The sequence below is a fragment of the Phyllosticta citriasiana genome, assembly GCF_038021145.1.
Source record: "Phyllosticta citriasiana strain CBS 120426 chromosome Unknown IWZ02scaffold_6, whole genome shotgun sequence".
Taxonomy (NCBI): domain Eukaryota; kingdom Fungi; phylum Ascomycota; class Dothideomycetes; order Botryosphaeriales; family Phyllostictaceae; genus Phyllosticta; species Phyllosticta citriasiana.
Genome location: NW_027117283.1, coordinates 1,851,136 through 1,862,516, shown reverse-complemented (window position 1 = coordinate 1,862,516; position 11,381 = coordinate 1,851,136). Strand labels below are relative to the sequence as shown.

The 11,381-nt window shown below is 55.3% G+C and overlaps 4 protein-coding genes across 4 annotated transcripts; 2 read left to right on the top strand and 2 right to left on the bottom strand.

Annotated features, from left to right (window-relative positions):
* Window positions 1–1,173: 1,173 nt before the first annotated feature.
* IWZ02DRAFT_265280 (cation transport protein-domain-containing protein) lies at window positions 1,174–3,695 on the bottom strand. The gene is made up of 2 exons (XM_066763405.1): window positions 2,417–3,695; window positions 1,174–2,367 (listed from the first exon to the last, which is right to left on the bottom strand). Exons 1-2 carry the CDS (start codon window positions 3,502–3,504, stop codon window positions 1,275–1,277), a joined length of 2,181 nt encoding a protein of 726 aa, XP_066623359.1. The 5' UTR covers window positions 3,505–3,695; the 3' UTR covers window positions 1,174–1,274.
* A 556-nt stretch (window positions 3,696–4,251) lies between these two features.
* IWZ02DRAFT_376569 (senescence-associated protein-domain-containing protein) lies at window positions 4,252–5,832 on the top strand (the record flags this gene model as incomplete). The annotated part of the gene is made up of 2 exons (XM_066764898.1): window positions 4,252–4,888; window positions 4,937–5,832. The coding sequence occupies 2 exons, from the start codon at window positions 4,252–4,254 to the stop codon at window positions 5,830–5,832; spliced, it is 1,533 nt and encodes a 510-aa protein (XP_066623358.1).
* Window positions 5,833–9,008: 3,176 nt separating this feature from the next.
* Window positions 9,009–10,515, top strand: IWZ02DRAFT_265230 (uncharacterized protein). Its single transcript, XM_066763403.1, has one exon. It carries the CDS (start codon window positions 9,447–9,449, stop codon window positions 10,437–10,439), a length of 993 nt encoding a protein of 330 aa, XP_066623357.1. The 5' UTR covers window positions 9,009–9,446; the 3' UTR covers window positions 10,440–10,515.
* IWZ02DRAFT_265236 (uncharacterized protein) lies at window positions 10,497–11,157 on the bottom strand. The gene is made up of 2 exons (XM_066763404.1): window positions 10,931–11,157; window positions 10,497–10,859 (listed from the first exon to the last, which is right to left on the bottom strand). Exons 1-2 carry the CDS (start codon window positions 11,037–11,039, stop codon window positions 10,555–10,557), a joined length of 414 nt encoding a protein of 137 aa, XP_066623356.1. The 5' UTR covers window positions 11,040–11,157; the 3' UTR covers window positions 10,497–10,554.
* Window positions 11,158–11,381: the final 224 nt, after the last annotated feature.

The window sequence follows — 11,381 nt, the reverse complement described above, 5'->3', positions numbered from 1 at the left end:
GAAAAGGCGATGCAGCCAAAGAGATGGAGCCAGCCGGTTCGAGATGCGAACTTGGGTGTTGGTTTGGGAGTCCAGCCCACTAGACCGTTTGCGGACTGACCCCACGGGGCAACACCAGCCAATCAGCAGCCGCGACACGGCCATCTTCTGACGACGTCTCTTCCGGTCGTATCGACCACCTTGACCTCTCTGCGATCCAGTCGTGTCCACAGACGCGAAGCCTCGAGACCCTGATTTTGTCCAAATTCCACCAGCCACGCCGCTGCTCAACTGCCGCTGTGCCATCGGCACTGCCCGCCGCCACTGAGGTGGAATTTGACAGCCGGCATACCCAACACAGACTCCGACGCTCCACTTCATCCTTCATATCTCTTCCCCTCCTACTCACACAGATGCATTCAATTCCGCCTCTAAAATACCTCAGCCCGCGAGTCACAGATTCGTAGCAAGCAGCTGACAGACGGATCGAATCTCGTCGCATCTCCTCGATCATGCGACCATCCGGTCATCGTCGTAATGAATCTGCATACCCGCTGCTATGTACAGACAGCATCCAAGACCACCATCGACCGAGCTAACGAGAGAGAGAGAGAGAGAGAGAGAGAGGCACGTCGGCGAAGGCGATGCAAGTGAAGCGAGAGAGGGATCTCCTTTCTTTCTAAACCCACCGTGCTAGTGCGATGCTCACAAGACGACCGCCCGGAATCAACTCAGGTATGCGTGAAGGAAAGACTGCCAGTCCATCCGTTCACACGTGAGGGGATAGGTAGATTCCCTTCGTTGAGCATTCAGGATAGACGTCTGGTCACTGCCTATTTGCGGATCTGGATAAAACTGCCAATAGCGTCCTTTCCCTTGTCGACGAATCTCTCGAGTACTTTCACTGTGCTTGTTTGAACATCTTTGCCATATACACGCTCTCTGTCCGCACCACATGACCGGCCTCGCTTCATTGCCGGCCCACAGGCGGGATTGCGTGGCGTTTGAGGGGGCAAGGTAGGAAACACTGGAAGACGGGGCAATGCTAACGATGACAAGGGCCAGAGAGCACTTGGAAGCATTCCACGAACCATCTAGTGTCCATCTGCTTCGATCTGAACACTTCGAGTTGCGCACGAGTACGTGCATACATAGAAGGCTAGGAGGTTGGCTGTTGGTCCCTGCTGGCCGCACACGCGGTCGAGAGAAACCAAATCCATGACACTTACAGTCTAGTCTTACCATTCAGACTGAAAGGCCTCGACCCGATGACCGATCGCAGCAACGGTCCCTTCTCACACCATATCCCTCTCCCTGCGACTAACACTCCTCACCATGCGAATCTGCGCATCCTCCTCCTCAGCCCTAAACATGGCCTCGCTCGGCAGCAGGACAGCCTTGTCAATGGCAACGGGCAAGCCGCGGTGGCGGCCGCGAATCATGACGGCGCACAGGACCAGCTTGCTTAGCTTGTGCCAGCAGCCCGAGAAGCTGTACGCGTCGTCCGGCACGCCGATCGAGATGCCCACGCACCCGTACCCGCTGACCGTCTCGAAGATGACGTTGAAGACGCTGAAGTTGGCCGGGTCCCGCTCAAACTGGCTGCCCTCGATGATCATGATGATGAAGACGGCAAGCACCAGCCACCACAGGTCGTGGGCCAGTTGCGCGCGCAGCTGCTGCCGCAGGAAGTACGATTTTGTGTGGGGCCCGCCGTCGCTCTTGGGACTGCGGAGCTGGCGCGTGACGAAACCGACGAGCGATCTTTCGTTGTGCGTGTCCCTGTGGTCGCTGTAGATGGGGTCGTCGGCGTAGATGCCCAGGCTGCGCTCCTCGTAGACGTTGGAGTTGCGCATGGTGATGACGACGGGGTAGACGGAAATGTACATCATGATCACGTACAGAATCTGCAGGCTCACGCGCACTTGGGTCATGGAGACGACGTAGAAGCCTCCGGATCGCACTGCCATGGCCTGGAAAAGGCCGTCGATGACCTCGGCTGCGCCTGGCAGGTCGTTGATGGCCTTGTTGCCAATGTTGAGCACCTCAAAGGCCGCCCAGTCGATGGCGTTGAGCGTGATGACCGAGAGCGCCAGCCACCATGTATGCTCCGAGGGGAACAGATTGGTGTAGCAGCGTCGCGGGTGGTCGAGGAGGAACCTCAGCGTGTTGCGCAGGTCATCCCAGTGCGCAGTATTGGGTAGAAGCTTACGAATCGTCCAGATGATCAGGCGCAGGAAGATGGGATAGCAGGTGTTGCCGGCCAAAATGCACAGGCCCATCGTCAGGAGCATGTAGTAGGCTGTCTGGAACGCTGTCATATTGGCATCAAGCAAGCTCATGCCCGAGTTGTTGAAGGCTGAGACGGCATTAAAAGCACCGACCCACCTAGAAGTAGTCAGTGAGTGCAACTTCCAGCAGGTCAGGTCGTGCTCACCAAGGATTCAGCCCATTCTCGTGTGCTGTGGATGGTCGATTGTAAGCAACGTATGCACCGATTCCTATGCAGGAAAGAAGCTGCCAGAGTACATAGTACAAAGGCACGATGATGGACAAAAACTTGACCGCCTTGTACTCGACCCCACCAATTTCAAGCCGCTCGGCCTCGGAAAGGTGGTAAAATTGCGAATTGCGTCCGACGAAACCTGAAAATCCTCGCGCAAGAGACTTTTCGTCCATCTCTGAAATCTTGTCGTCTACAACCGTGGATCGATCGTCTTGGTCTACTGGCTGAGAGTGATGCATGTAGACTGAATTTCGCAGGGGACCAAGTTGCTGGGGCAGGCTTGCACTCGAGTGAGCCCCGACGCCTTGCATGTTGAGGAGACGATGGCTGTGGCGACGGGGGCGTCTGGTAGGAGTCAGATCGGGACCGAAACTGATATGATCGTCCTTGGGAGTGCAGGGCAGAATGTAGTCATCGACCTGCGGCTCTGGTTTTGCAGACTCTTGAACCTGGACGGACTTTTCGTTTGCCGTGGCCAAGTGCTCTTGAACAGACAGATGCGTCTCGCCATCGGACATTGCATGGTCGGGACGAATCTCTTCAAGAGACTGGACGTCTTGAGCCATCCCATTTCTTGCCCGTGACGAGTTCCTCCTGAGGGAAAATCTTCTGGACTTGGCCTGCTTTGCCTTTTCTGCCTGGACGACCTTATGGATCTTGGCTTCAAAGGCTCGCTTGCGCACAAGGAGAACAAAGGACGAGACAAAGATGCCCGAACCAATCATTATTAGGAAGAAGAGCATGAATTGCTGAAAGGTGTTGAGCTCGGACAAATTGACCGTATTGAGGCCCGTCAGCGTCATTGCGCTCACGCAGAGGAAGATGGCGTCGGTGAAGTTGACGCTCTTGGCCGGAGTCGAGGCACCCCAGAAGATGATGGCCGAGAAGAGACAGGTAAAGAGGAAGTAAGCATAGTGTATGGTGATGAAGTTCAAGGGCGGCAGTTTGCGTCGAACAATTCGCCATGTCCTCGAGACAGGGCCGAGGGCGGATCGGATTCGCAGGTGTGGCTCCACCATCCCGAGTGAAGCCGCGGCGCCTGTCCGAGGACGGAGTCTTGCACGGAAGTCGTGGTGAAGGAGATGGTCTGCAGCGACTGCTTGATGGCAGCCACGCAGACGAAGACTGGGGAAAAGATGGGACTAGGTGTCGACGGAATTTTGAGGGCCTGGCGAGGAGCCAGAGCTGTGGAGTGAAGCGCGATTGGAATTTGTTTTCCTCGACAAGACGGCAAGAGAATCTGGAGCCCCTGAGAACAACGTCGAAACCGGTGAGGGTTCGAGCAGACAAAAGTCGGACGATTTCAAGGAAGCAGAGCGGTGAAAGAGGAGCGGCAAAAGAATTGTGGGAGTGGAGGGCGAAACGGGACCCACTGGGGTCGCGCCAAGCTCGAGCCGTCGATCATGGTCTGGTTATCAGTGCATTGTTAGCTCCAACGGGGTGGCCGCTATGGATGGCGGATCTAGGTAGGTGCAAAAACCACTCGATAGATGACGATGACGCTTTGCAGAGACGCGACATGGATGCACTCAACTGAGGTGGCATGCTACATACGCTGATCATGCTGTGGAACACTTGGTTCCATTCCTAGGCGCTGTGGCGTGCATCCCGCGCCAAATGCCACAGTGGCTGTGCACTGACGACGACCTATGACATCGCTCCGCCGACCTACCTGCCCTACCCTACCTCTCCACCAACATAAAGACCTTGGAACCTCCACGTCCCCAGCTTTGCGCTTTCCGTCTCCTCTCTCTTCCCTTCGCGACATGGCCGGCCACAACGACCCTCGCTTGCTGTTCTCCATTCCTGGAATCAAGGCCTACCACATCCAACATGGCCAGGAGGACTCGCTGACGCCCTCGGGCCCGCAAACGCTGTCGCTGCTCATGGTCCCCACCTCCAGCCCCTTTGCCGACGTTTCTGCTGCGCGCGCCCAGACTGATGCTCCTGAAGAGGATTTTTACCTGCATCTCAACCTGCCGCCCGAGTTGGACTTGCCCCTCCCCGCAACGACGCAAATCTACCACCAGCCGCCAAATAGCTATCTGATCCCCCGCTGGGATCTCGGTCCCGAGAGCGGCGCATTCACGCGCATCGAATTCCCACCCCTCGGACAGGGTGTTACACAAGAAGACGTCAATACCTTCGAGACCATTCTAGCCCAGTGCACCGCATTCCTGGAACGCGCACAGGGTCCACCTCCCAACTACGAAGGCACAGGTTTTGGGGAGAAGTCTTACAATCCGGGAAATTTCAAGCCCGGAGAGGCTTATGTGCAGGGCACTGGCAAGTCGCCGCACGGCCAGGTCGTTCTCGTCGACGAGGATGACGGTTGCGTGGTTGGCGAGCTGGCCGAGGGTGCTGATATCGAAGAGGACCCGGCGCTCAAGCCCGGCTCAAAGAGTATGTCGGTTCTCACTGACCGACAGCATAGAAGCTTACAATACGCAGCTCCTGTCGAAATCGAAATCTCCCCAGATGGACAACATGTTGCGGTCCACCCAATCTCCGAGGAATATTTGCGCATGGCCAGGCATCCTGCATACCAAAACTCGTCCCTGGTACAGAATGCCGCTGCGGCCTCGAGGTTGATTGTGACCGGATCAAGCTACGTCAGCAACATGATGACAACCGGGGCAGAAGGTTTTATGAAAAAGACAAAGCCAAACAATAAGCCCGTGACTTTCCAGCCGGCAACGCACCAGCGTGTGAGGAAGATCCACGATTTTACCTCAAGCGCTGCCAGTCTCTCTGCAAAGACGGTGGGCCAGGCGACCAAGTATGCACAAAACTTAGGTGCTTCCATCAGCGGCCGTACCAGAAAGGACAAGGGGCCCGACTACAAGCCTGGTATTCTGAATAAGTCCATGATTGCATTTTCTACTGTTGTAGACGGCATCGAAGCCTCTGGAAGAAGCCTGTTGCAATCTGGCAGCGCCGCAGCTACGGCCATGGTCGGCCACAAGTACGGCGAAGACGCGGGCCGTCTCACAGCAGATCTTTCAGGAGGCGTCAAGAATGTTGGCCTGGTCTATATTGATGTTGCTGGCGTGTCGCGCCGTGCAGTGCTCAAGTCAGTGGCCAAGGGAATGGTTGTTGGTCGCGTCAAGGGTGGAGGTGAAGTTGTCGTCGGTGGCGGTGACGGCGGCGAAATCCCGCAAGAAGTCAAGGACAAAGCTGGAGTCTCCAATGAAAATCTTGGCCCGGGCCAGCCTGGAGGTGGTTCATCCGAGCCCGGTGGAGTTGTTGGGTTCGGCAACGCGCTGCCGCAAAGCGGTTCCTCAGGCGTTGGCGAGCCGTTAGGAGGGCAGGCTTTGCAGGGCCAGCATGTCAATGAGAAGCGATAATCGGTACGTAATGCATCCTGGGAAGGGGGATTTGCCGTTGCCTATAATAGCAGTTTTTTCCTTTGTGAGCGCGGGTCGCGCCGGGCAGTTACGAAGTGATGACAAGGGACTCGAGTTTCAATACATGGCTCTTTCCAAAACGAAGAGAAGAGCACTCAGTATCCGACTTCTGGCCATCGGCGGTTTGATATTGACGTGTCTGGTGTGCAATGTACCCGCCACTAAGGCCATGGTAGTTCAAGTCACTCACCACTTCTTCGCCCATGGTAGCCCACTGTGAGAGAGCCACTGTTGTCTTTGCCAACCTTCCAGACAACCAAGTTGCACACAGCCCTTTCGCCCAACACCTTTTCACCCTCTGCTCCCTCAACCAAATAAAACAAACCACTCCTCGCATCAAATACCAGCCCTCTCGTTCTCCAGACCACACACCTACCAAACACAACCATATTCACCATGTCGCGCTGGTTCCCCACAACCCTCGTGCGCAATGCACTGAACGCCATGCGCGGCAATGCGCACCGCAGCCGCCCGCAGGCTCCCCAGAAGCTCAACACCCCGGTCGAATCCTGCCCGCGCGAAGCCAAGGCGGGACAATCGAAGCCTCCCTGCACGCCTATGCCCCTCACAGCCAAGGAGATTCTCCGTAAGTGAAGCTGACGCGAATGCTCCCTGCATGCGAATCTGGCTGACTGGGAGCGTGCATGTGCACGCATACACACACAGGTGCAAAGAAGCTCGAAGAGCAGCGTGCCTGGGATCGCACGCTTGACGAATTCCTCAAGAATCCCAGCACCCACCAGCGCTTGGCGCCATATGCCTAAGGCGTTCATCTCACAGCTGAAGAGCGCTTCTTAGTTAACGGTGGTTCGCCCCGTAGCTTTCACGGCTCTTCCTTTTTCTTCTTCACATCGGCTTCTTTGCTTGCACATTGCATCATTCAGCATCAAAAACATCGGCGGCGGCAATGGCGTTCAAAAAGTTACTCGAATCGGCTCTAAGAACGGGATCACGGCGTTCTACCTTCCGGTCTGGCCATCAAAGCCTCTGGCGGGCATCAAAACAAGGCAGCATCCAAAGGAAACTTCACTTCGAAGTCGTGAGGGCATAAAATGGGCGAGGCAGGGTAATTGCACAATGCCGCGAGACGGTTTCTTCATCTTCTTTTCCTTCCATCGGTTCGACATGGCATTGCATGCATGCACACTGCTGGGCAGGCTACAACGGCGCATGCAGCGGCGAAACGGTCCACTTTTTGCGCTTACTATTACCCACCACCCAACAACGGCTATGGTTGCTATCGACACATGCGATAAGGCGCTTTCCGAAAGACATCGAGTGGTCTGATGCCGAGAGCGTTAGGCATCTGGTGCTTGCAGTCGCACAGCCTTTCAGCTTGGCTCGACAACTTCTCTTCTTTGATCAAATGCATTCATGGATGATAGGAGGCAGGACTAGCTGGGGATCTTCCATTCAACAACAGCAGTCTTAGATGATGGAGATTTAGTCAGCTCGACCAGGTCTCGAGAAACGGGTGAGGGTTGTCCGGCCGGCCTGGCTCGTCTAGTGGCTCAGCACCGTACGTACGTACGTACGCAGCTAGCTCGCTTGGAGCCGACTTGCCCTTTTGTCCATAACTTAGCTTCTCTACAATTGAACCTTTATATCCGGTCCTTATACAATACTAATTCTAAAATGCCGTTTAACCTCTACCCATTGCGCCGAATTGTGACCGTTAAACGCAATGCGCAGAAAACTGGGGAACTCACTTCTGGCGGCCCTGAATCTTGATAATCGCTGAGAAAGGAGTGTGAGATCAGAGTGTGCGCGTATGATCCGTGTCTTCAAGCCATAGACACCTTAACTCACTGCCGACAGCAGCCCTGGTAGGAAGCATACTGGTGTCGTGACTGCCGCTCCTATACCTGCAAGCTTGGACAAGGACCAGGGCAGTTGGGATGATATTGATTGCTCTTTTGTTGAAGGATGGCACGGATGGATCAGCGCGGGAAGTCTGTGGCCGTTCTGCCACATGATGACGGACATTGTAGTTGTCAGTGGCTGGTTTTGCATGCTCACGAGGCTCTGTCTTGGCCTGCAAAGATGCGTCAGGACAGTAGAGACTGCTGCGGAGCTTCCCATGTTGCTGTCATTGTAGTAAGTGCACGTGTGTGTTGAGAAGACTTCCACAATGGGGTTTGGACGGACGCGCACGCCGTCTGGGATCAATGGCTTGGCGCTCAGAGGCCAGTTTTGCTAGCCTGTAGCCATGGTGAGCAGTCCAGCAAGTCGTTGGGAAGCACGTGACCCAGGAAAAACATAGCAGCAAAGGTCCTGACGGTAACAGGCATCATGTGTTGTTGGCGTGCGATGAATGAGGCGTGAGATGTCGTCGTCCATCATGTGTGGTCGCCCCGCGTGCCAGCCAGCCTCAGCCCTGCCTGCCCATTTGCTGGCGCCGCCTCTGCCGCCCAAATCCATCGAACTTGGCACACGTCCATGTGTGACAACAGTTCCAGCTATACCTGCTCTGCCACCAGCGAACACCTCGTATCTTTGTCCCTCATCAACATCTCGTTCCGAAACGAAACGAAACGAAACTAAACGACCCGAACGCACCGCATGCTTCCGATGATCATGGCATTCGTTCCCCTCATCTCGACAATTGCCGTCATCTTCATCAAGGCCATCGCTTTGGGCCTTCTCTTCCTGACACTGCGCGACTAAGCTGCGCAACATCGAATCACCCCGCGCAGCCACGTCGCAAAGTCTTCCAGAACCGAATCGGCGCGGATACCCAATACCGAGACCCCAAACATCTCATGGCGATAAGAAACCCTGTATTGCTGTGCAAAAACCCACCTCCATCATCGATGTAATGGAAACTGCCGAGCGCAATCTGAGGAGAGAGCAAGGGGAGAGCCGAGACGGCAGCCGGGAATAATTGCTCTGGTGGCGTTGGGGCTACAAGAATGCAGTACGCTTCGGCGTCGGACGGACAGCCGGCGTCACGTTGTTGTGCGACGAGCGGATAACTGACCAAGCATCCCAGCACGAGAACGAGAGAAGAGAACAAATCGAAATAAAAACAACAGCTTTTGCCTATCGCTGCACCAGGGGAATTGCCACCAACGCAAATTATTACTCAACGTAGCCCGAAAACATTCAAGAAAAGATCAAGACTTGGCAGGTTCGCTCCGGCCAAGCAAGCAAAGTATCGCTATATCTCCTCTTCGGCAGTATTCCGAACATCGACCTCGAAATCCCGCCGACGGAAATGGAAAGAGAGGACGCGAAAGACTGGGTTCAAGAAGACGTGAATTTTTTTTTCTGGTTTTTTTTTTTTTTTGTTTTGTTTTGTTTTGGAAAGCAAGGAGAATCGCAGGAAATAGGAACAGACAAACGGAGCGACCCTGTCTTCGGTCTTGGTTCTGGGATGGTTGCAGCTGGCTGCTTGACACTCCTAAAAAAGAATCCCGGATCCTAGGCGGCTTTGCGGCCGCGCAAGAAATTGAGTTGCGGCGTTAGTTGCAGTGACGAGGGCGCGAAAGCAAGAACGCAAAGCCCAGGGGATTGATACGTTGGACAAGGTGGGAGGAAGATGATAATAGGAGATGAAGATGGGGGAGAGCTATGTGCAAGCTGGTCGACCTGGTGCTCGCCGAATTCAGGGCCCGCGGCGGCGGCAGCCGGCCTTGATGCTTGGGTGCAATACGAAAGTAAGAGGACGCGGCCGGCGGGAAGGAGCATCAAATTGCAGACAGAACGGGACAAACGGCGCGAGAGGAGACGCAAGGCGCGAGGCGGGAGCAAGATCAATTGCGACAGACGGACGTCGGGAAAACATAAACCGGGCTTTCGAAGTGCGGCGCGGGCCTTGCTGTGTGGAACTTTGGCGTCTGGCGCGCGGACGCGCATGCACGTCAGTTCTGGCGTGGGTTTCCATGCGGATGCCACCGCATTTTCTGCCCCCTTTCCCCTGTTCCTCTTGCGCCCTGGGTTCCGGAGCCGTGCGGGATGGCAGTCCAAGATCACGGGGCCTCAATCTCTTTGTGTGCCATTGCACCGTTGCTCTGAGTGTAGCCGCAAAAACCCCCTGCGCCCTGACACTTCGACTACAACTCCCTGTTCTGTCCATCTCCGACACAAGTGTACATGGACCCGGCTCCAGGAAATGCACGTGTCCAATCGACCTATGTACTACTCCATCAAGGCCGAGCTCCATGAGGCTCGCATGTCCGATTGCGCTAGGACTGTGCAACTGTCACCGTCACTTCCCTAGTACACTCGGTCAACACCCTATACACCGCCGAAACGAATGTCAGAGCAAAGCCCGAATGGCAAAATCTCTCAGAGTCTGTACACGGGCCTGTGAAAACGCCACAGTCCCCCGCGTCCCCCTGCGTCTCCCCCATACACCCTCCATCCTCGACACGCCCCACTATACAGCGTCCACGCACGAGTACCCGCACCAGCCTGCGGGTACCTACTACGTACCCAATCTATCTACCAATAACAAATACCCATACACCACGTCTCGCAACTGGGCCAAACACCGCTTCTCTATGCACAAACCCTCCGTTGGCGAACGGAAGGCGGTCAGTTAACGACGCATCTTGTCCAATCAGACGTCCAACCAACACTCACTTCTTCTCCACCATTCGAACCTTCTCTGATCCCCCCTTCACCCCCTTCTCACCCCTTTCGGCATTCTTCCGTGCACTAGCCACCACAGGGCCCCTCGTGCTCGGCTTGCGATTCAGGCTGCTGCCGCTGCTGCGTTAGGCTCATCTGCGGGCAGTCTGATGCCATGTCGGAGCAGCAGGCTGTGCTCATCCAAGAACCTCGGCGTAGGATATTTTCCTTCTTTCCTGCAGTTGGGCAACGAGGCGCCGTTTCCAGGAAAAGGACTTGCGGAAGAGCATTCCACGTGCCGATGTCGAGTGCAAGACTTCTCGACATGTAGCTTATTAGTGAGGTGTTGAGTATGAGATGAATGGGACGCAATGATCGCGTCGCACATGTGTCTGGGCAAGAGAGCAGAGCGCATTAGGGCAAGGCAGTTCGTGGCATTCAAAATACAAGATGATCGACGCACGGGCAAGAGAAGACCAAGACACAAAACTAACCAGAAGCGAGCAAGGCCGCGCAGACAGGGCACCACGACAACAAGCAGCGGTGTACACGCACATCCCACGCGCGCACATACGTACAGCATAGACGATGATGACGACGAAGACGACGACGACGAACGATACGAGGGCACCTATCGGGTCGGCAGGCGGCGGGTATGTACGTAGAGCAGAGAAAATATTTGCAGCGGCATATGAGCAGAATGAGGCAACCGTGGCCAAAAGAGCCTAAAGACTTTTTGCTGATTTACATTGCCAGAGGGTGTGTGCTGTGGGTGACGGGTGGATGGCACGATGTGCATGCGTGTCGATCACGTATGGGGACGGATGTGAAAATTGAAGGACTGCTGCGCGTCACTGTCATCAGCCAGCCCGGTTACATAGCAGTGTGTATGTATGTAGCAATGAAAAAGCATG